General features: G+C 38.0%; 1 protein-coding gene and 1 pseudogene across 1 annotated transcript in view; both read right to left on the minus strand.

The window, feature by feature from the left end:
- Tex11 (testis expressed 11) overlaps positions 1 to 25,678 on the minus strand; it is a 277,802-nt gene that overhangs the window by 166,700 nt on the left and 85,424 nt on the right. The window contains exons 10-13 of the mRNA XM_059251477.1: positions 21,003 to 21,098; positions 18,182 to 18,263; positions 13,861 to 13,939; positions 3,153 to 3,304 (exon numbers count right to left, since the gene is read on the minus strand). Of these exons, the coding sequence (XP_059107460.1) occupies positions 3,153 to 3,304; positions 13,861 to 13,939; positions 18,182 to 18,263; positions 21,003 to 21,098 (409 nt within the window). The remainder of the gene's footprint in view (positions 1 to 3,152; positions 3,305 to 13,860; positions 13,940 to 18,181; positions 18,264 to 21,002; positions 21,099 to 25,678) is intronic.
- On the minus strand, positions 12,252 to 13,114 carry LOC131899613 (beta-sarcoglycan-like; annotated as a pseudogene).

Genomic DNA, 25,678 nt, shown 5'->3' on the forward strand with positions numbered 1-25,678 from the left:
TTAGCTAACAATTTCCTTTCTTTAAACATGAATTCTAGGGCTAGGGAAATAGCTCAGTCAGTAAAGTGCTTGCTATGTAAGAAAGAGGAGCAGAGTTTAATTCCCAGCACTCATGTAAAAAGTCAGGCATGGTGGCACATGATTGTGATTCCTGTGCTGGAGAGGAGGAGAAAAGTAGATCCCTGAGGCTCATTGGGAGGCCAATCTAGTTTACTCAGTTCACTCCTAGCTAATGAGACAAGATAGACAGTTCCTAAGGCAAGATACCTTAGGTTGCACTCTGGGCACACGCGCACGCACACGCACATACCACATACATGTACATACACATATAAAAACACAAAATATAAATAAATGTCTAACTTTCTAGTTCTCTTATATAAAATTTAACCTTTCCTTGACCATTGAAGGTCAACATCACCAAACAACTATTGCATTTTATTGTACTATCACTTTATTGCAGTAAACAAAATACTTACAGTCTCGGCTAGTTGGGGGACTGAGGAAGCAGATTCACATGAGCACAGTACAAAAAAACACAGTAAGGTGCTGTTTCTGGGACTAAGGAAATAGCTCAATTGGTAAAGTGCATGAGGACCTGAGTTTGGAGCTCTACACCCACATATAAAGCCAGGTGTGGTAGCATGTACTTGTAATCCCAGTACTGGGGAGGTAGAGATAAGAGGATCCTTAGAGTTTTGGAATCTAATTGAATTAGTGAATTCAGGTCCTAGTGAACCAGTCTAGCTGAATTAGCAAACCCCAGGTCACAATGAGACCTTATCTCAAAAGATAAGGTGGGTGGTTCTAGAGGAATGTCACCTAAGGTCATGCACTAGCCTCCATAACACACACACACACACACACACACACACACACACACACACACACGAGAGAGAGAGAGAGAGAGAGAGAGAGAGAGAGAGAGAGAGAGAGAGAGATTTTCTCATATTTATCTACCTATGTATTATTTTCTAATTCTTTTATTTCTGTATCTACATATTATTTCCAGAGAATGACCTCTAAACAAGAAAAAATATACTTTTTCCTCCCATATAGTCAGGTTAGCTTGTGAATCTTTTCTATTTGAATTATGGTATCATTAAAATGCCAAGGGCCAGCCAGCTAGAAAGGGGGGGAGGCATTTCAGGGTCAGGTAGAAACCTGGTACAAGGAAAACTCCCAGGAATCTACAGAGATGACCCAGCTAAGACTCCTAGCAATAGAGAATATGTAGCCTGAACTGGCCATCTCCTGTGACCAGACAAGACTTCCAGTGGAGGGACTGGGACACCAACCCAGCCACATAACCTTCAACCTACAACCTATCCTGTCTATGGGATGTGCTGGGGTAAGGGTGGTGCAGAGATTGTGGGAGTGGCCAACCAATGACTAGTCCAGTCTGAGACCCATGCTGTGAGAGTGAGCCCACCCCTGACACTGCCTGGAGTGTCAGGACCCAGAGGCTGGATGGCCCAGAGACCTAGGATAGAACCAAATACAACTGGAGGAAAAAAATCAATGTAACGATGCCTAATGAAAGTCTGCTATACTCATAGCTTGGTGCCTAGCCAATAGTCATCAGAGAGGCTTCACCCAGCAACTGATGGAAACAGATGCAGAGACCCACAGCCAAATATTAGGCTGAGCTCAGGGAATCCTGCTGAAGAGAGGGAGGAAGGATTGTAGGAGCCAGAGGGGTCAAGGGCATCACAAGAAAATCCACAGAATCAACTAACCTGGGCTCATAGGGGCTCACAGAGACTGAACAACCAGGGATCCTGATTAGGACTGACCAAGGCACTCTGCATATATATATATATATATATATATATATATATATATATATATATATATATATATATATATATATATATATATGACAGCTGTGTAGCTCGGTCTTCTTGTGGGACTCCTAACAGTGGGAGCAGGGGCTGTCTCTGACTCTTACTGGCTTTTGGGACCCTACTCCTCATACTGGGTTACCTTGCCTAGCCTTAATACGTGGGGAGGTGCTTAGTCTTACTTACTACAGTTTGATATGCCATGTTTTGTTGATAGTCATAGGAAGCCTGCCCTTTTCTGAAGAGAATAGAGGAGGAGAGGATGGGGGGGGGCAGAGGTGAGATAGGGGGAAGGACTGGGAGGAGAAGAGGGAGAGAAAACTGTAGTCTCATGACGTAAAATAAAAAATTAAAAGAAATGCCAGGGCCTGAAAACCAAATAACCAAGATTATCAAAAGGGATTCAAAAGTAATTGAATTCTTAATGAAGAGCTGGAGAAAGGGTATCATTAGAAAAATATATTTCATAGGAAATAGAATTCAAAAAGCTCTTAACATCAGGTGATCCTTTCAGAAACTACTAATGTATTTGTTTTTATGAAAACATGATGCACACTTAATGCAAATTTAACCAATGCGGTAAAATATGATAGACGCAACCAATCACCTTCAATGCTACCATTCGGAAGAAACCTCACTCTTACCATTTAGTGACTATCATTGTAGTTATAGCTCTCTATACTGACAGAGTTGGAAAGATGAGGTCAAGCGGAGATTTCTCAAGCCAGTGACTATACCATCTGCACACTTATATCAAGGTAGAGAAGCTGTGCAGAGCATGGAAGATCAGAGCAATGCTGAGCAGAGCTGGTTCTACATCTCTGCTTTAACCACAGAAAATCGAATCTGTTTTATCAGGGGGGAGTTTATGTAAGACTGCATCACAAAATAATGCTGCTGCTAAAAAGCTTTAAAAGCAAGACTTTTGTTCACAATACTCACTTTAGAGCTGAAAAGCCAGAGTCCAGAGATATTGACTTGCCCAAAGACACATAGCTAATTTGAGTTCAAATAAGACACACAAACTTGGGTTTATCAACCTCACAACTTTCCACTGAGATGGACTTTAAGCTCAGAGGTTTGTCTGTATTTTGAAGATGTTTTGTCATTTTTGCTTAGTTGTTCATTACAGCACACCAGAGTTGTGACCTCTAGATAGTTACACTGTTGTTGAAAACCATTAAGGAGAAAGAAAACAGGGAAATGGGAAAAATCTGTTGACCTGAGTGAGGATTTTGCCATTGCTCTGACATTTATCTTAATAATAAGCAGATTAACAACTTTGAGAAAACACAGAATCTTACTGACCTATAAGGATTTCTTTAATCTTCTCTTCAGCAATCAGGTCTTGATCTTTTTGTAAAAGTATGTCAATATAGAACAACAGAACTTTCCTACTATCTTCTGCCAACTTAAAATGATCAGAGATGATCCTCAGAAAACAAAACCCAACAGAATCTCTGTCCAAAAGACATAATTTTAAGCAGTATAAATAGAACTGGATTTTGATCAATGGGATTAAAATAATTTCAATGTGAGTCCAAACAAGCTTAGTTAATGCCATTAAATTCCTATTTGTCAATAATAAATCATTTAATTATAGTAATACTTTCTTCAAATTTTTATTACTTTGTGTGTGTGTGAGAGAGAGACAGAGAGAGAGAGAGAGAGAGAGAGAGAGAGAGAGAGAGAGAGAGAGAGAGAGAGAGAGAGAAGGAGAGAGAGGAGAGAGGGGTGAGGGAGGGAGAGGGAGAGAGAATGAGAATGAAAATGCATTCATATCAGGGAATACACGTGGAGATCAGATAACAAATTTTGGAAATGGATTCTTTCCTTCTTCCACATAGGTCCCAGAAATCGAGCTTAGATCCTCAAGCTTGGAGGCAGGCACAATTACCTGCTGAGCCATATTGTCAGCCCAACATTTTCTTTATTGTTTTGTTTATTTGTTTTTTCAAGACAAGTTCTCACCCTGTAGCCCAAGCTTGTCCTGAACTTATTACGTAGCCAAGGCTAGCTTTAAACTTCTGGGAATCCTCCTGTCTTGGCTTCTCACATGATGGGAGTACAAACATGAGCCCCTATGCCTGGCTTTTAATATCATTAAAATATGAACACTCTCAACATATCCTAAATATTTAATGTAATACCTATTGAAACACTAACAGATTTTTTGAGACAGTGCCTCTTTTTGAGAAATTGAAATATGTACCATAAAACTCAAATGGCATTTCAAAGGCCATGAAAAAATCCCAACAATATGAAAACAAAGAACGAAGTTGGAAGACTCATGCTTTCTAATGTCAAAGCTTATTACAAAGATACATAACCAAAATGTATGGAACTGGCATAAATACAGATAGACCAATGAAAGAGAATAGAGAACACAGAAACAAACCTTAGCATACATGGCCAAATGATTTTTGATGAAGGTTCTAGGACCATTTAATGGAGAAATAAGTCTTTTAACAAATGATGATGAAAAAAATAAATAAAATTTTACATCCAAAGGAAATTGGACTTTTTCTTTGCATCGTGTATAAAGATTAACCCCAAATGGGTCGAAGACATAAATATTACAGCTAAATTTCCTCTGGTTGCACAAGTAATTACAAGCAGCTGCTAGAATAAATAAATTCAGTAAAGTTTCAGGATACAAAACTCTATACCATTTCTTTATATTACAATGAAATATTCTGCAAATAAAGCAAAAGTATTTCCCCTTTACTATAGCATGAAAAGATATATAAAATACTTAATAAATTTACCTAAGGTGAAATACTGAAATAAATGGAAAGGTATATCATTCTCATGGATTAAAAAAATTAATGGTGCTAACATATTTATGCTTATCTCCCTAAAAACTACAGATTAAGGGCAATCTCTATCAAAATTCCAGTATCATTTTTCATAGAAATAGAAGTAGTAATATTAAAATCTTATAATTACAAATGAACCTAAATGACCAACAAAATTATAAAACTAAAAAGCCAGGGCTGAAAAGATGGAACAGAAGTTGAGAGAGAGTCCCATTTTTCTAGAAGAACCAGTTTGGTTCTCCGCACCCAAGTCAGGAGGTTCCCAACTGCCTGTACATCCAGCCCCAGGGAACCGGATGCCTTCTTCTTCTTGCTTTTGCAAGCATCTGCACACATGTAGCATACATTCAGAGAAACATAGACACATAAGCAAAGTAAAAATAAATCTTAAGAAAAAAACAGTTGGAGGTATCACACTTTCTGGTTACAAATTACACTACAAAGCTATAGTATTCCCAACAGTATGATACTGTCATCAAAACAGAAACATAGAACAATGAACAATATTGAAAGCCAAGAAAAGGCTCATTTTTTTCAATAAGAGAATCCATCCCATAAAATAGCAGAAAAAGATTGTCTTTTTACAAAATTATGTTGGGAAAATGGATATTCTTATTCAAAACCATGAAACTGCACCTTTATCTTACACTATTCACAAATATTAATCTTACATATATTAAAGACTTAAGCATAATAGCTGAAGCCATAAAACACCTAAAAGAAAAAAATAGGGAACAAACTCTTTGACATTGATCTTGGCAATTTTTAAAATACAACAGACAAAAGCAAAAAAAACCAAGTAGGACTATATAAATCTAAAATGTTTCTATACAGCAAAGGAAACATTTAACAAAATGAAAAGGTAATCCACAAGGGAAATATTTCATACCACACATCCAATATGAAGTTAGTATGTAAAATTTACACAACTCTTCAGCCCCCCACCCGCAAACCAACCTGAGGGGGTGGCAAAGACAAGAGGACCTGAGGTTCTGCTGGCCACTCAGTCTAACTGAAGCAGCCAGCTCCAGATTCAGTGAGTGACCATGTCTCAAAACGAAACAGTGGACAAGCTAGCTAGCCATGTGGGGAGGAGGAATGGGGTAGGCCTGGGTACTTTCTGCTGTTTCAGACAGTTTGGCTTCAAATAAGGACAGAATTTCCAACAATTTCTGAAATGACCCTAAACAGATTGCTGATGTTTTTAATACTGACTCAGTTCTGATGATTATAAAATGAAAATATGGGTCAATACTGAAAAATACATCATGCTTTATCAAATATTCAGCCAAGAATTACATAAAACTAAACAATCCTATCCATCTCATTATTATTTACCTCAAGAAAAATAACAGAATAAATATTAGAATAAATCCAGTGCAGAGCCAGAGACTAGGAAAACATAGTCAGTGCTTAGAAACTGTGAAAGATTTCTGTAATTAAAAGCAAATGCAATCAGAATGATAAAAAAAATCAGGGATGAGAATATTGAAACCAAAAAGAAATGAGAATAAAAAACAGCCTAGGAAAATCTATTAAGTCAGAAATTAATGGAACCTAGGAACAATTGATTATGGTTACAGAAGAACTGCAAACATTAATCCAATTCTCCACTGTGTGACAAGCAATAGAGACCACTTATATTTTGAATCGAGGCTTTTCTGTCAAGTACATTTTTAAGCAATATAAGAGATCAGCTTCAGCTTATATAAGAAACAGAGGATACAGACTTGGGGGAAACTTGCATAGGATTGAAAATCCCTCTAATTCCCACATCAAAGTGGGGGTGGGACTAGTGTGTCTAGCACACTGTAATAGCTAGTTTCTAAATATATCCTCCCAATGAATTGTGCTTCTTGGTATTCACATCCTGGTAAAATCTTTTCTCCTGGAATCTGGACTGGCTCTGTGGTTTGTTTTTTATTACAAGCATATTTTAATTATACAAAGTAATTGGTTTTACTATGACATTTTCAGATATATATATATATATATATATATATATATAAAACATACTTTGATCATATTCATAACATCATTAACCCTTACTTAGGCCCTTCCCCCACCCATATGGCTAATAGTCCTCTTCTACTTTCCTGTCTCTCTTATTTTAATTGCAACACATGAGAGAAAACATATATTGTCTTTGATTCTGGGTTATTTTGCTTAAGAAGACACTCATTGGCTGAAACTATTTTCTTTAAAATGACATAATTTTGTTTTTTTTTATCCAAGTAAGACTCATTCTGTATATTTAACACACTTCTTTATTAATTCATCTATTGACACACCAGTTCTAAAACTCAACAATTTGTGAATAGTGATACAATAAATATGGGTATACAGGTATCTCTATTATAAGTGTACTTGATTCTTTTAAGTACATAACCAAAAATGGTATGTTGAATCATATGATAGTTATATTTTTAATTTTTGAGGCCTCCCATACTAATTCCCACAGTGGCTGGGCTATTCTCACTAGTAGCATAAAAGAGTTCCTTCTCAAATGGTCAATTTTCTCTGAGATTATGATAACTTAACCATTTTCCAGTGGAAAGCCACACATGCAAGAATATTTGGGCACCATGTATTAGCCTTAGCAGGGATACAAAAAGGACACCAAATTGGGTGGGAAAGGAAAGGGGTGGATATGGGAAGAGTAGGGTGGGGAAGGGTGAATATGATCAAGAAATTATTAAATAACTAATGAAAAAAATTTCCTTGCCCCGCTACAATTTCAGAAGTGTTTGCTGGTTCTGAAGTACAGCCATTCCGAACAGGGTGAGAAATTTAAACCAGTAGTTTAAATTTACACTTCCTTGGTGGCTATGTTGAACACTTTTCACTTATTGTAGTAATAGTCATACTAGTGTATAATGTTTTGATCAAATCCACCCCCATTCACTTTTCTCCAGTTCCTCCCCTATCACTTCCATCACTTTCCCCTTCCAAGTTAGGTGGTTGCTTTTTAAACACTACCTACTGAGTCCATTTATGCACATACCATCTGTATGTGCACAGGTGTGGGACCAATCTACTTGAGCATGGGTAGCCTCTCACAACCTGTATCTCTGAAGGAAACTGACTCTCCCTTCCCTAGCAGCCATCAATTGTCAATAGCTCCTCAGATAGGGATGGCAATTAAGGACCCCTTCCCCAACCATGCTGGGATTTGGGCTGGCTTGATTTTGTGCAAGTCCTGTGCATGCAATCATAAGCACTGTGAGTTCATGTATGCAACTGTCCTGTTGTTTCTGGTCAATATTGTTTTGCTGCAAACATATACCCTCCCCAGCTCTTAGAATTTTTCCGCCCCCTCTTCTGCACTGACTCCTGAGCTTTGGAGAAAGGGGCTGTGATATAGATGTCCTATTTAGAGCTGAACACTACAATTTCTTATTCTCTGTACACTGACCTCATCATCTGTGGGAGCCCACAGTAACTCAGTTTCCCACAGGGACTCGGCTTGAAGCTGAAGTCCATTCTGACCCAAAAGAGTTCAAAGACTGCTTGCTCTGGTCTCTTCAGAAGCTGTGAGAAAGCTCTGATAAGGCTCCTAGGGAAAGCACAGGGGCTGTGAGAAAGTCCTGATCAGCTTGTGGGAAATAAGTAATTATTTAGCAAATGTCCAATTCTAGGCAGGCCGCTGATGTTAGCAGGTGGCACATGTTTGAGATAATGAAACTGCCTGTTCCTTGAATCAAGGACAGGCTAGACCTCCTGTGCTGTGCTTTGTTCCACTTTAGCCTTTCAGTTTGTATATAAGCTGGCTGTGAAATAAACTCAGGGCTCGCTTGGTATTGACCAGAAGGCCTCCCAGCACTGATTTTCTGTCTCCGTCTATTCTTCTGTCTCTGTTTTTGTCTCAGCCTCATGCCCTACTCAGCTACCCTAGTTGACTCATCAGCTGGCTCCGACAATCATCTGCAAAAAGAAGCTTCTTTAGGAGGCTTGAAAGATGCACTAATTTGGGGTATAGCTGGCAGTTAATTACTGTCCATTTAGCAGAATACTACTACTAGGTTCTCCTGCAGGGCCTATGACCTAATCAGCAATAGGTTTATTGCTCAGTTAAAGGTATGAGGCATGGGTTCCATCTTGTAGCTCTAGCTTTAAACCCAATCAGAAAGTGGTTGGTTACTCTCATAACATTCATTACACTATTTTCCATCAGTGGAGGTATCTTGCCAGACCAGTCATTACTGGAACTCACAGGGCTCACAAGTGGGTAAGACTGTTGATCCAGTCCTATGTTAAGGTTCCGTGATCCATCTGGAGTCCAATTTTGTGTAAGGTGAGAGATAAGGATATAGTTCCACTCTTCTACATGCAGCAATCCTGTTTGACCAGCACCATTTGCTGAAGGTCTTTCATGTGTTTACTGGCCAGTTGTACTGTTTTTTAAAGTTTTATCTTAGTGTGTGTGCATGTGTTCATGAGTGCATGATGTGTACGTGGGCATACATGTGGAGGTCAGAAGATAATTTTGTGGAGTTCGTTCTTTCCAACCATCTTTAGATGGGTTCTGGGACTCGAACGCAGGTCACCAGGCTTGTACAACATGTGCCTTGACCCACCAAGCCATCTCACTAGCTCCACTTGCACTACTTCATTCAGCTCACTTACCTACTTACTGATTGGATTATTTAGAAGCTTAGTGCTCAATACTTTTTAGTTCTTTATATATTCTAGTTATTAATTCCTGGTCCAATGAATAGCTGGTGAATATTTTCTTTTATTCCATAGACCATCTCTTTGTACCACTGTTTCTTTTGCTGTGCAGATTGTTTTTTAAAGTTTATTTATAATTATGTGTATGTCTCTGGGTGTGTGTGTGTGTGTGTGTGTGTGTGTGTGTGTGTGTGTATGTGTATGTGCATGTGAGTACAGGTGCTCATGGAGGCCAAAGCTGTCAGATCCCCCTGGAGCTGAAGTTAGAGGTTGTTGTAAGCTGCCCATCCAATTCAGGGCCTCTGCAAAAACATTATGCATTCTTAACCACTGAACCATCTCTCCAGTCCCCACTATATAGCTTTTCAATGGGATACAATCTGGTTTATCAATCCTTGCTATTATTTCCTGAGTCTTGTTGATTTCTGATGTTAATATAGTCTTGTCTTCTAGTTTTTTACTTCTTGTAACTCTGGATAAACCAAAACATGATATAAGATATCCAACTTCCTCAGGCATTTCATGTTACAAGGAAATCTAAGCTAGACACATGATGAAAGAGGGAGATACCTGATTAACTTCCAGATGTTTCAAACATTTCAGGCAACAGGTATATAAGTGAAGAAAGTATAATGAATAGTCAGGCCAGTCATTTTTTTAGAATCTATAAGTTTAGATATTTCTAGCACCAGCCACTATCTGATTGCATCCACAAAACCTCCCAAGCAACAGCCACCCAAGTTGAGTAATTTAATGAGACAAACCAGTAAGTTTTAAGGTTGCATGTTACAAAGCAATAGATAACCATAAAGCTCACGCATTCTGAAAGGAATTCTACCAGCAACATGTCCATTTATGAAAGAATATCAAAGAATATCAGCTAACCCAGATCACATGTGAGAGTGAACTATGCCATGGAATAATAATACATACAACCACACACATTGCTGTCTTTTGGAAGCCTGTTCTTTTCTAATGAGAGACAGAAAAGGAGTGGATCCGGAGGAGAGGGAAAGAGGAGGAACTGGGAGGAATGGAGGGAGGAGAAATTATAATCAAGAATATATTGTATAAGAAAAGAATAAAAAGAAAAACTGTTGGCTGGATATTTGATACTGTATAATATAGAGTATCATCAGCATTTTTCAGAGTGGACAGACATTTTTATTTTATAATCATCAATAATGAAAACACTGCTTCACATAAACAAATGAATACAAAATGGTAGCTGTTTGTTTAGGGCCATTTTAGAAATTGTTGAAAGTTATGTCCTAATCCCAAGCCAAAATTCACCTAATAATAGTGAAACTCAAGTAATCAACTCAGTAATTTTTAAAATCAAACATTCTAATAGAATATATTCTAAAGATATAATAATTTGATACATGGTGTCCTACTTTGCTTTCTATTGCTATGATAAATAACCATGACCCAGGGCAACTTGGAGAAGAAAGGGTTTCTTTGGCTTACACTTCCACGTCACAGTTCATCATTGAGCAAAGTCAGGGTAAGAACTCAAGCACTCTCTAGGTACCCCTGGTCCGGCCACTGCTGCTTTCCTCAGCCCCTCTTCCCCTTAGGACTAGCCACGCAACAAGGCCCAATCCAGGATACTACCCCCAGTATTGTCTCTGTCACCCTCTGTGGAGGTGGACTTTGAACCATATTAAGAGGCTTCTGCAGTCAGTCCCTTTCTCTCACCTGCTAGTCTATTACTCAACCCACACACTGCACTGATCTGAGAATGTTTCGAATCTGAAGCCAGAATTCAATCAGATTTGAGAACAGTCATAATCTGAACCCTAACACCCAGAGTGGCCCCAAGACTGAAAAATTACAGCCAGCCCAGTAGCTGACTTCACACTTTGGTTTCGGTTTGCATTTCCCTGATGGCTAAGAATAGTTGAACATTTTTTCAGGTGGTTATTCCACATTGATTTTGATGATGCTAAAGTTTGACAAACACTAAAAATAAATGTCTTCTTTAAAGACTCTTTAGACATTAATGATCCCATGAAAATAAATCCAAAGAACATGCAGACTGTAAAACAACACCTACTCATTTCTCCCTGTTTTACATACTCTGACATGCAGGTTAATGTAGCTTAACTCTTATGATCTTGGGTTTTTTTTTTTTTTTTGGTTTTTCGAGACAGGGTTTCTCTGTGTAGCTTTGCGCCTTTCCTGGGACTCACTTGGTAGCCCAGGTTGGCCTCGAACTCACAGAGATCCGCCTGGCTCTGCCTCCCGAGTGCTGGGATTAAAGGCGTGCGCCACCACCACCCGGCCGATCTTGGGTTTTTTAAGATTAATTTTGATTTTATTAATATATCTCTCTCTCCCTCCCTCCCTCTCTCTTTGTTTGTTTTTTGAGACAGAGTTTCTTCGTGTAGCTCTGGCTGGCCTGGAACTTGCTCTGTAGGCTGGCCTGGAACTCAGAGATCTGCCTCCCTCTGCCTCCCAGGTGCTGGAATTAAAGGTGTGCAACACCACTGCTTGGCATTATTAATTTCTCGTAATTATTTCAGAGAACTGACATTTGAAGATTAGTACAACTAAAAAAAAAGCATATTAGAATTGAGACAGAGTTTCTTCGTGTAGCTCTGGCTGGCCTGGAACTTGCTCTGTAGGCTGGCCTGGAACTCAGAGATCTGCCTCCCTCTGCCTCCCAGGTGCTGGAATTAAAGGTGTGCAACACCACTGCTTGGCATTATTAATTTCTCATAATTATTTCAGAGAACTGACATTTGAAGATTAGTACAACTAAAAAAAAAAGCATATTAGAATTTAGGCACTCAAAATCCCTTAAACAAGGAGGGTGCATAATAGATACAGTGGTGCTCCCCAGTTAAAATAATTACAAGTTATCCCAAATTCTGCAAAACCATGGTTCACATAAGTTCTTAAAAAGAAAAGGTCAAGCAGAGATCTGAGCATACTGGCCCCTGGGGATGGATCTTCTAATGAGGCTAAGGCTGTCTGAGACCTGGCAGCCCATGTTGTGGCCTGTTCCTTGCACTTTGAAGAGAGTGCCAAAGGCACCTATGTAGAGCTTGTAGTGCACTCAATCCTCACTGGTCCCTGCTGGAGGAACTGAGCAGACAAGTTAGGTTAACCATCACAGTGCCACTGAGGATGATGCTGTTTTCAACTCTGATATTTAAAGCACTGGTAGAACTGCTGCTAATCCTTCCAGTTGATGCTTTCTGAACATTCAAACTTTTCATTCCACTTAGCAAATGAAACTCTCAGAGCCCTGCTGAAAAAGACATTTTGTGTCCTTAGGTGGAAAAACTACACGATAGAGGTTTTGTTCTTTTCTATACTCAGCGCTGTTGTCCCTTGCTGAAAAACAGGCTGGTGGTTGCCAGTAATGACCAAGTTTTCATTTCACCTTCCTCCTACTGTGCTCTTACAAAAACAATGGATACTTGCTTGAATTGCAGTAGACGGCTTTCAGGAAACTCCATGCTGTCACAGCCATTTGGCCCAATGCGAGTCACAGCTCAGATGACAAGCATTATGAGTGGATTGATGACACCCAAGATAAACAAAAGGATAATCACACAGATAGCTAAGTTGCCCTTTCTCCCTCTCATCCTGGTTTTATGGAGACAATACACATCGACAGGAATACACAGCTTTAAAGTTACTACTGTGCTCTTTGTGAATGTTCCTTAGCTCCACAGCCTTCTCCCACATGAATTTCTTCACTAGCCCATTGGAACTTTCTGCTCAGCAGTGCTGCCATCTTGGGCCACTGCTCCTTTAACTCTTCATTTTGACAAAACCATTGTAGGGTGGTTTGTAGCAGGAGTCTTAAAAGTTCTTACTAATAAAATCAAACCTGAGGCCAGGTATGGGGTGAACACTGGAAGGTCAGAGAAGCAGAACAAGCCACAGATAACCTCACCTGGCAAACTTCTCAGCTGATCTTGTTTCCTCAGACTGGAAGCCTCTGAGTCCTTATATCCGAATGGCTCTCAGCTGAACTGTGTTTCTCGAAAACCTAAAAGCTTAACCAGCCAAATGCTTCTAGTTTCTGGTCCTCACGCCTTATATATCTTTCTGCTTTCTATCACCACTCCCTGGGATTAAAGGATCGTTTTCTGGGATTAAAGGTGTGTGTCACCATGCTGGCCGTTTCCAATGTGGCCTTGAACTCACAGAGATCCAGAGGGATTTATGTCTCTGGAGTGCTAGGATTAAAGATGTATGTGCCACCATTTTCTAGCCTTTGTATCTAGTGGCTTTTCTGTTCTCTGACCCCAGATAAGTTTATTAGGGTGCACAATATTTTGGGGAACACAATACCACCACAGCGGTTTTTTTTCATTTCTTTAAAAAACCTAACAAGAACTTCAAAATTAATTTTACTATTATTTAAGTGACTTAGAAAGCAGTACTATATTGATCAGTACAGTAATACTATGCTTTCTAAGAACAGGAATATATATTCAATGTGGTGATAAAAACCACAGAAAAAAGTTATTCATCATTGAAAGAAAAAAATCAATTTTCCATACCTTTTATTATCAATCAGATATTGAGTAATGCTCAGACAGAACTCCAAAGGCATAGCAAGATGTAGTATTTCCATGACAGCTAACAAAGAAAAACAAATTAATTAATTAATTAATCATACTAACAAAGAAAAAAAGAATGACAATGAATAAAACATATCAACCTCATTTATAGGAAGCTTAATTGTTTTCAATAATTTTTCTGCTCAAAACAGCCATATTAAATGTTTGCTATATACCATATTTTATCTAGTAATTCACCAAAATATTTTAACACATTAATATCCAATACGAGAAAGAGGGTAGTGACACAGACACCTTTAACCTTTATATGGACCACAAGGTAACCAAGTGCAAACCTTCTGAAATCAGCTTGGCAACACTTTATGCTAAGAACATCTGGTTAAGAGCTTGGAATCTGAAGTCAGATGTAAACTTGATACCAGTTGCTACCTGTACAGCTATAGGCAAGTTACTTCCTTGTTCTTTATCTTAGTTTTGTCACATGTAAAATGGTGACTATACTACTAATTTATGTTATCAAGAGGATTCCATGAGATAATATATGGAGATAATAAAGCAATGTATCTAGCACTTACTAAACATTAAATAACTGACAGTTCCTATTACTGTTATTCCCTTTCTTCAGAAATTGTACTTATGAAAAGTCATCTGAAATATGAAAAAGAGTTTCTAAAAAAAGATATTTAAAAGAGATTATACTATAAAAACAGAAAAGGAACACCATAAAATGTCAACTATAGTGTAGCCATAAATCATCTTATATCCATTGCTGAGTATTAAATAACATGGAAAAATGACTCTACACTAACATAAAAATATTTTAGACTACCAGTAAGAGAAAAATTTAAAAACAAATTTATATGCAATATTAATTCTATAAAACACACAAAGTAGACTAAGAAAATACAACATATCAAATTGCTAAAATTTATTATGTTTATATTTAATGATTAATTCTGCAAATGTTTAATGAGTATATTCTCTGAATCTGTCACTATATTTGTACTAGGAATATAGCACTAAACAAAATACACAAGAAGCCTTACTATCAAGATTATACTCTAGGGCAGTGGTTCTCACCCTTCCTAATACTGCCACCTTTTGATACAGTTCCTCATGGTGTGCTGATGCCCAACCATAAACTTATTTTTGTTGCTACTTCATAACTTTATTTTTCTACTGTTATGAGTCATAATATAAATATTTATGTTTTATAAACATCTTAGGTAACCCCCCAAAGGGGTTGCAACCCATGGGTTGAGAACCACTGTTCCAGGAGATATTGGAACCATGGGTATTATTAGTACCTTCCAAATTTTTCTTTGATGAGTTTGTGATATCATTTCACGATAAAAAAAATTGTCTACTTTATAATTTTTAGCCAGATATGGTGACACACATCTTTATCCCAGCACTCGGGAGGCAGAGGCATACAGATATCTCTGAGTTCAAAGCCAGCCTGATCTACACAACAAGTTCTAGGCCAGCCAAGGCTATAAAAGGAGACTGTCTCAAAAAAAATGTTTAACTTTTCTGTTATAAAAATTGACAGGTGGTGGTGACTCACACCTTTAATCCCAGTGTTTGAGAGGCAGAGGCAGGTGGATCTCTGTGAGTTCAAGGCCAGCCTGGGCTAGAGAGTGAGTTCCAGGAAAGGCTCCAAAGCTATACAGAAAAATCCTGTCTCAAAAAAAAATAAAATAAACAAAAAGATAAAATTATCAGCGAAAGTCAAATGCCTGCAATTAAGCTAATCATTCTAAAAGGAAAATACTTTTATAAAGAAATGAACATTTGCCTGCAAATTTCATGATGTCATTGTTTTTTACTGCTGAGTAGAAATCCATTGTGTATATGTACCACATTTTCTTTATCCAGTCTTTGGTTGAGGGGCATCTCGGTGGTTTCCAGGTTCTAGCTATTACGAATAATGCTGCTATGAACATAGTTGAGCAAGTGTCCTCGTTGTATGATTGAGCATCCTTTGGATATATGCCCAAGATTGGTATAGCAGGGTCTTGAGGTAGATTGATTCCCAGTTTTCTGAGAAACTGCCATAATGACTTCCAAAGTAGCTGTACAAGTTTATACTCCCACCAACAGTGGAGGAGTGTTCCCCTTGCTCCACATCCTCTCCAACATAAGCTGTCATCAGTGTTTTTGATCTTAGCCATTCTGAAAGATGTAAGATGGTATCTCAGAGTCATTTTCATTTGTATTTCCCTGATGACAAAGGAACTCATGAACTTTAGACCAACAGCTGTGGAGCCTCCATGGGACTGGACTAGGCCCTCTGCATAAGTGAGACAGTTGTGTAGCTTGATCTGCTTAAGGGGCCCCCTGTCAGTAGGATCAGGATCCATCCCTGGTGCATGAGCTGGCTTTTTGGAGCCCATTACCTATGGTGGGATACCCTGCACAGCCTTGATGCAGGGGGAAGGGGTTTGGACCTGCCTCAACTGAATGTACCAGGCTCTGCTGACTCCCCATGGGAGGCTTTACCTTTTTGAAAGAGGGAATACGAGGTGGGTTGGGGGAGGAAGGCTAGGGGGAGTGAGAGGAGGGAAGAGAGGGGGATCTGTGATTGGTATGTAAAATGAATAAAAATTTCTTAATAAAAAAATAAATGAACAGACTACAGCAGGGATGTAGCTGGTAGAGATGTAGCTAAGTAGCACAGAACTTGCCTAGCATGCATAGTCCCCAGGAGTGCAAAATTGATCAGACTGTAAAATTACTTTCTCAGCGTAGTAGAATGAACTATTATTTTAATAGAAAAATCTTAAATTTATGGAAGTCTCATAATTTATAACAATTTCAGAAAACTTACTTTAAACTCTACTTCTGATATTACATTTAGATAAACATTGTAATAATGACTTCTAATCCAAAACTAACCAACTTCAAACCTGGTAATTTCAATAATATATCTTATTTTCATACATAGTATTAATTTGAGTAAGTCTATTCCTTTAGAAGGTTAACTTCTTTAGCCTCCTAATGCAAGAAACTAGAGTTGGTTCTTAACAGTTTTCAGCCTGTGTATGTGGAGGTGATATAGAATCCTCTACATTTGAGCTTCTGGAATCTTTTTCTTTTTTTCTTTCATTTTTTTCTTTTTTTTTTTTTTTTTTTTTGGTTTTTTCAAGACAGTTTCTCTGTGTAGCCCTGCTGTCTTGGAACTCAATCTGTAGACCAGGCTAGCCTTGAACTCAGAGATTCCCCCAGCCTCTGCCTCCAGAATGCTAGAATTAAAGGCATACCCTACCACCACCCAGCCTTCTGAGGTCTTTTGAGTGACTAAATTTTTAGAGCACACAGAAAGATTTGGCAATATTAAATTAGCACAAAACTTAGAGCTACTGCCAAATTTGATTACTGTCCTAATTATTAAAAATGATTATTGCATAACCAGTAATTATACTAACACATAATTTTATGTAGTACAAATAACTCAGTTCTTAAAGATTACTAAAATACCCAGGCATGGTGGATCTACAACCCCAGAATTTGGGAAATGGAAACAAGAAGATCAAGAGTTTAAGTCCATCTTCAGCTATTTACTGAATTCAAGGACAGCCTAAGCTATACAGGATATATGTGATAAATGCTTTACAGGCATTTTCTTGTAAGATTCTCCAAAAAACATAAGACAGACATTATTATTATTATTGTATCTCTTTTGAAGATAAACTGAAACACAAAAAAGTTAAGGCACTTGTCAAATGACACACAGCTATGTATCAGTATATTTATTTCTTTGCATATTCTATGCCCTTAATAATAATTGAAAAATAAATAACAATGTTTATACAAGTAATTATTGAAAAGGACATCATTAGACAGTCTCATTCAATGAACAGTTTTTCTTTTTGGCAACTGTGGAGGAGGCCAGGAATATCTCAGCCAGAGAACACAGATCTGATTGTTCTTCTTAGTACTTCCTCAACCCCCATGGCCATCTCCAAGTCCCTCAATAAAATGGCCATCCTTTTCCCACAACCCCTCCAAAACAAGAATCCTTTGTTCATGACTGTAGAAATGTTCATAAAGGTTGAGCAGCTGTAATTCTCTGCTAAACTAAGAGGAAACTGATTGCTTTGATTCAGTTCCTTTTTAAAAGCACCTTTTAATTTCATTCCTATTCTTTCTTCTCTCTTTCTTCCTAGTCAGTAATTCCTTTTCTATTGATCAGTTTCCTTCTCAACCACCTCCAAATTATACCTATTGTTAGTAAATTACAAAATTACTTTGTGCTGATATTTCAAAATTGTATGTTCTTTACACAGAGAAATGATACCTTCAAGGAGTTCTCCATTACATGTTTTGCCTTTCATGAGGATTCTCATCTTTAAGAAAAGCCCAGCTGGATCTAAATGTTCCTATTTTAAACAAAGAAATCACAATGATATTATAACTCTGGAATGCAAAAGACAATTTTCAAGTAATTGCCTGTTTTGTTCAACCTTTGCATGATGACTCAAAATCAAAGGGAATCAAAACTATAAAATATCATATAAATCACATAATAACATCTGTTCTACCCCCAAGGATATTTTCTGAGACTTTATTCAATCTCAATAAAATAATACAAGGAAAAGAGTATGTGAAACATTTCCATGGACTGACAAACATTTAATGGCAATGTAAATATTTAAATGGCAAATCTCACACCATATTCTAAAGAAAACCTTAAATATCAGATTTATTTTCTACTGAGTTTTTTTTTTGCTACTTCTATTTTTTCTTTTATTTTTGAGATTATAATTACGTTTCTCCTTTCACTTTCCTCCCTCTAAACTCTCTAATATATACCTCCTCGCTCTTTTCCAAATTCATGACCTCTTTTTTCATTAATTTCATATATATATATATGCATGTAACAATTTTATATAACTATATAATATATAGTTATATATTCCTAAATGTAACCTTCTCAATCTGTATAATGTATTTGCATGTATTTTTTAATAATCATCCTTTTAAAGAATAGTAGAAAAAGACACAAAATGTATTATTGTTTCTATAGGATATAGCTTTTATGTCTACCACTAATAACAATGTTGTCTGAGTGATATTTCCAAGTTATTATTAGCCAGCCCTAAGCCAATTGTGAATTCTTGCCTTTCTCTACTTTTGCCATCTTTACAACCACTGGCTAAACCTAAGAGAGTGTAGAGGGTAGAAGCTACTAAAAAATGTACAGCCTAGGCCCACAGAACAGAACTCTTCCCTCTACAATGACAATTAGCTTATAAATAAATACTGTAGTTACCGGATCCATACTGTCAATACTTATTGCTAATCATTATATGATAACTTAAGAATGAAAAATTAAGGAAAGTAACCACCAGTGTATATGACACATATACAGAGAATAAACTAAAACAGTCAACTTTAACTCGGATTGATTACTGTGATTGGATTTCTGGTACTGTATCTTTCCACTCTGCCTCCTTTGAAGCTCAGTCTAACCTGGGATTTCATATCATCACATAATCTGATTTCCCACAGCTTCAAAAATAATGTAAACATTTTCTAGTGTGACATATACCATGTATATATACATACTCATACCCAAGTATTTAAAGTATGTATATATAGCTTCTACATTGTAATATGGATCTGAAATGTGAAACAAAAGCCCATGTTATTAGAGTGTTCCCCAGCTTATAGTGCTATTTGGAGATGATAGACCTTTAACAGCTAGAGCCTATTGGGAAAAGGGGAGAGCAATACTACTGAAGGAGATACTGGGACTTTGGTGCCTCTAACACACACTGCCTTGCTCCTCCCTCTCCTGTTCCCGTTCTCTATTCCTCAGGTGCTATTAGCTGAATAGGTCTCTTCTATCACATGCTCCCACTATGATGTCCTACTCTGTTACACGCCCAAAAGTAACAGGCTGCTTGTCCACAGATTGAAACTTCTTCAACTATAAGACTTACTAAATTTTCCTCTAAGTTGATTATCTCAGGCAGTCTTGCCCAACCTACACTCCATGGGGTACAGGTCCACACACAAATGAGGACAGCTATGAATGCACCTCAAGACAAACTTGTAAACTTACTTAAAATGTGACATATTTATTTATATTTTGAGGGCTTCTGGGTGGCACATAAAGAAGAGAAGTAATGTCCTACAGTTCTGGGGACTGGGAACTCCAAGATTACAGTACTAGCATTCACTGGTTAGGGTTTGTTTTTGTCAACTTGACACAAGCTAGAGTAATCTGAGAAGAGGGACCCTCCACTGACAAAATGCCCCCATAAGACTGGTCTGCAGGTAAGCCTGTAAGGCATTTTCTTCATTGATGGCTGATGTGGACGGGCCCAGCCATCTCAGGGAGGTGTCATCCATGAGCAGGTAGTCCTGGGGTATATAAGAAAGCAAATTGAGCAAACCAAGAGGAGCAAGCCAGTAAGTCAGTAAGCAGCCTTCCTCCATGGCATCTTCTTTTTCAGTTCCTGCCTCTAGATTCTTGCCCTGCTTGAGTTCCTGCCTTGACTTCCCTTGATGATGAACTGAAATCTGTGAAGTGGAATAAGCCCTTTTCTCGCCTAAGCTGCTTTTGGTCATGGTGTTTATCATAGTCACAGAAACCTAACTAGGACACAGTAGATTCAGCATGTGGTAAAGTCCTGCTTCTGGAGGAACTACCTTCTTGCAACATGTGTCCATACATGGTAGAAGGGTCACTAAGGCTTCCTTAGGTCTTTTTTTTTTTTTTTTCCGGAGCTGAGGACTGAATCCAGGGCCTTGTGCTTGCTAGGCAAGCGCTCTACCACTGAGCTAAATCCTCAACCCCAGGCCTTTATTATATATATATGGCTACTAATGACATTCAAGAAAAGTTCATTTTCAATCTAGTCACTTCCCAAAGTCCTAACATAATTCTGTCAGCTTCAAGGTTAATATTTCAACATAAAAATTATAGAGGGACACAAAAGTTCAGATCACAGCAACATTTTATTTTACCTTTATGTACTATAGAAGAGAGTGTAATAATCTACTGTGTTTTTTAAAGAGGCATACTAAAGCAAATGTCTAAATTGGATTTCAAGCTATGAATTAAAACTTTGAAAATTTTAAATTAATATTTAAAAGTAAATGTCTCATACCTTGTTTGCTAGGAGTACAGCAATGAGGGCCTTATTATAATATTCTTCATCATCCCAATCCAGATAAACAGTGGCTAGTAATCGCAGAGCTTTAGCCTATAATAAACAACAGAGAAGAACTTCTATCTGAAGGATTAAACTACAACACAACAGCTGACTAGCATTTGCACAATGATGACATCATCTCAAACATAAGTTATTTTTTGTAATAGCACTGTCCATATATGACCACATATTCTCATTGCACTAGTGTATACCAAAATATATCTCACTGCACTAGTGTATACCAAAATACATCTCACTGCACTAGTGTATACCAAAATACATCTCACTGCACTAGTGTATACCAAACATTGTCTAAGAAATGATAGTATTATTTATACTTCTGACTTGTTTAAATTTAATATAACTGTTAAAATAATTATGTTTCTTTTCTTTTTATGTTTTTTCTTTGTTTTTGTTTTGTTTATTTTATTTTTGGTGGTAATGGTTTTTGTTTGTTTGTTTCTTTGGGTTTTGGGGGGGGGATAGTTTTTTGAGACAAGGTCTCACACTAGTTCCTGCTGGCCTAGAACTCTCTAGGATCTTCTTAGATGCAAATGTCACTGTGTCCAGCTTAACACAATTTATTTTCTTAATGGCATCTTACCATTAAAGTACTTTATCATCCCCAATTTAAAATTCAACTTAGCTGCATTTTAAAATGAATGAAGTATCATTTAATTAATTCAATGTCTCCAGCCAGGACAGCATTGATAAAAGGAGTAATTGTAATCAACGTGAATGAGTTTACAGATTCATAGGAAAAACTGGAAGAGAGGGAATAATAGATTGAATACATACACATTATATGCATATATGAATATTAAACAAAATATTAATAAACAAATGTTAAAAATAAGAGGTTCTATTTCAATAAGTGTGTCTGCCTCTAAGTAAAATAAGGATAGTAGGACAAGGCAAAGATGACCAATTAACTTCTTAAAAATGTTAAGCATATAGTTCCCTTCAAATCCAGAGGAATGATGTTTGGATTATCATTTCTCTTAATTTTTAAATTCAAAAACTAAGATGGATCAAATAAGATGCATATAAAGTAATATCATAAATACTATGAAACACCTCTGTAAGAGTTTATAAGCTCCTATAGAGAAATTTTATGGAGCAAATATGGAATCTCTAAGAAATACTGTAGCTGGGGTTGAGGATTTAGCTCAATGGCAGAGCGCTTGCCTAGCAAGCGCAAGGCCCTGAGTTCGGTCCTCAGCTCTGGAAAAAAACAAAAAAAACAAAAAACAAAAATCAAACAAAAAACAAAGAAATACTGCAGCTAATTCTATATTATAGCCAAAATATTCATTTGTTAGAAAGAGAGGAGAATAGATAAATCTCAGGATTTATATTTTAAAAATGAGCCGGACATAAACTAGTACATATTTGATAATTCCATTTATACAAAACTTAAGAATAGCCCAAGATATTCTACAATAAAAGTCAGAACGTTGGGTTTATCCCCCTTGGGAGAAGTGTGTATTAACTGGCACAGAAACAAAGAAGCTTCTCAGAGAGGTGACAGTTTCTGTATCTTGACCTATATTGTGCTTACAAGACTATTAGAAAAAATCAACAAGCTGTGCACTTAAGATTAGTGGAATTTAGCCGGGCGGTGGTGTCGCACACCTTTAATCCCAGCACTCGGGAGGCAGAGCCAGGTGGATCTTTGTGAGTTCAAGGCCAGCCTGTGCTACCAAGTGAGTTCCAGGAAAGGCGCAAAGCTACACAGAGAAACCCTGTCTCGAAAAACAAAAACAAAAAAAAAACAAACAAACAAACAAAAAAGATTAGTGGAATTTACCATCACTAACTTATACTTTAGTAAGTTATTCCTAGGATAAGTAAAAAATAACTTCAGAATACTACCCCACCAAACTTTTCAATAGGAACATTCCTTTTTATAAATATTTTTATTTTATAATTAATTTAATTTTACATATCAGCCATGGATTCCCCTGTCCTCCCTCCTCCCACCCCCCAGCCTTTCCCCCACAATCCAACCCCCCATTCCCACCTCCCCCTGCCTGGTAGATCCAGTTGAGGCAGGTCCAGTCCCCTCCTCCCTGCACCAAGGCTGAGCAAAGTGTCTCAGCATAGGCCTAGGTTCCAAAAAGCCAGCCCATGAACCAAGGACAGGTCAGGGTCCCACTGCCTGGGGGCCTCCTAAACAGTTCAAGCTCATCAACTGTCTCACTTATCCAGAGGGCCTGGTCCAGTTCCATGGAGGCTCCTCAGCTATTGGTTCACAGTTCATGTGTTTCCACTAGTTTGGCTATTTGTCCCTGTGCTTTTTTCAATCATGGTCTTGATATCTCTTGCTCATATAATCCCTCCTCTCTCTCGCCGATTGGACTCCTGGAGCTCCACCTGGGGTTTGGCCGTAGATCTCTGCATCTACTTCCACCAGTCACTGAATGAGAGTTCTATCATGACAGTTAGGGTGTTCGGCCATCTGATCACCAGAGTAGGTCAGCTCAGGCACTCTCTCGACAATTGCCACTAGTCTATAGTGGAGGTATCTCTGGGGATTTCTGGGGACCTCTCTAGCACTCTGCTTCTTCCTATTCCCATGGGGTCTTCATTTATCATAGTATCTCCCTCCTCGTTCTCCCACTTTGCTCCTGATGCAGCTGGGACCTCCCACTCCCCTAAGCTCTCTTTCCCTGACCCTTGACCTTCATTACCCCACCCCCACCCCCGGTTTGCTCATGTAGATCTCCTCCATTTCTCTGTCACTGGGCGATCCCTGTGTCTTTCTTAGGGTCCTCTTTACTAGGTAGCCTCCCTGGAGTTGTGAGTTGCAGTCTGGTTATCCTTTGCTTTACATCTAGTATCCACTTATGAGTGAGTACATACTATGTTTGTCTTTCTGAGTTTGGGTTACCTCACTCAAGATGATATTTTCTAGTTCCATCCATTTGCCTGCAAACCTCATGATGTCATTGTTTTTCTCTGCTGAGTAGTACTCCATTGTGTATATGTACCACATTTTACATATCCATTCTTCAGTTGAAGGGCATCTAGGTTGTTTCCAGGTTCTGGCTATTACAAGATTAACTCAAAAAAATCAGTAGCCCTCCTATATGCAAATGAAAAACGGGCTGAGAAAGAAATCAGAGATACATCACCCTTCACAATAGCCACAACTGATATAAAATACCTTGGGGTAACTCTAACTAAGCAAGTGAAAGACCTGTATGACAAGAACTGTAAGTCTCTGAAGAAAGAAATTGAAGAAGATATCAGAAAATGAAAAGATCTCCCATGCTCATGGATAGGTAAGATTAACATAGTAAAAATGGCAATCTTACCAAAAGCAATCTACAGATTCAATGCGATCCCCATCAAAATCCCAACACAATTCTTCCCAGACCTGGAAAGAACAATACTCAACTTCCTATGGAAAAACAAAAAACCCAGGATAGTCAAAAGAATCCTGTACAATAAAACAACCTCTGGAGGCATCACGATCCCTGACTTCAAGCTGTACTATAGAGCTACAGTAATAAAAACAGCTTGGTACTGGCATAAAAACCGACATGTGGACCAATGGAATCGAATTGAAGACCCTGATATTAATCCGCACACCTATGAACAAATAATTTTTGACAAAGAAGCCAAAAGTGCACAATGGAAAAAAGAAAGCATCTTCAACAAATGGTGCTGGCAAAACTGGATATCAACATGTAGAAGGCTGCAAATAGATCCATATCTATCACCGTGCACAAAACTTAAGTCCAAGTGGATCAAGGACCTCAACATAAATCCAGCTACTCTGAACCTGCTAGAAGAGAAAGTAGGAAGTAGTCTTGAACACATTGGCATAGGAGACCACTTTCTAAATAGAACACCAGTAGCACAGACACTGAGAGAAACAATCAATCAATGGGACCTCTTGAAACTGAGAAGCTTTTGTAGGGCAAAGGATACGGTCAACAAAGCAAAGCGACAGCCTACAGAATGGGAAAAGATCTTCACCAATCCCACATCTGACAGAGGACTGATATCCAGAATATATAAGGAACTCAAGAAATTAGACATCAAAATGCCCAACAGTCCAATTAAGAAATGGGCTATAGAACTAAACAGAGAATTCTCAACAGAGGAAACTCAAATGGCTGAAAGACATTTAAGGAATTGCTCAACATCCCTAATCATCAGGGAAATGCAAATCAAAACAACTCTGAGATACCACCTTACGCCTGTCAGAATGGCTAAGATCAAAAACACTGAAGACACCTTATGCTGGAGAGGATGTGGAGCTAGGGGAACTCTCCTCCACTGCTGGTGGGAATGCAAGCTTGTACAACCACTTTGGAAATCAATATGGCGATTTCTTAGAAAATTGGGAATCCATCTCCCCCAAGATCCAGCTATACCACTCTTGGGCATATACCCAAGGAATGCTCAACCACACCACAAGAGCACTTGTTCAGCTATGTTCATATCAGCGTTGTTTGTAATAGCCAGAACATGGAAACAACCTAGATGCCCTTCAACTGAAGAATGGATAAACAAAATGTGGTACATATACACAATGGAATACTACTCAGCAGAGAAAAACAATGACATCATGAGGTTTGCAGACAAATGGATGGATCTAGAAAAAATCATCCTGAGTG

This window comes from Peromyscus eremicus, chromosome X, assembly GCF_949786415.1.
Source record: "Peromyscus eremicus chromosome X, PerEre_H2_v1, whole genome shotgun sequence".
In the NCBI taxonomy this organism is placed as follows: Eukaryota; Metazoa; Chordata; class Mammalia; order Rodentia; family Cricetidae; genus Peromyscus; species Peromyscus eremicus.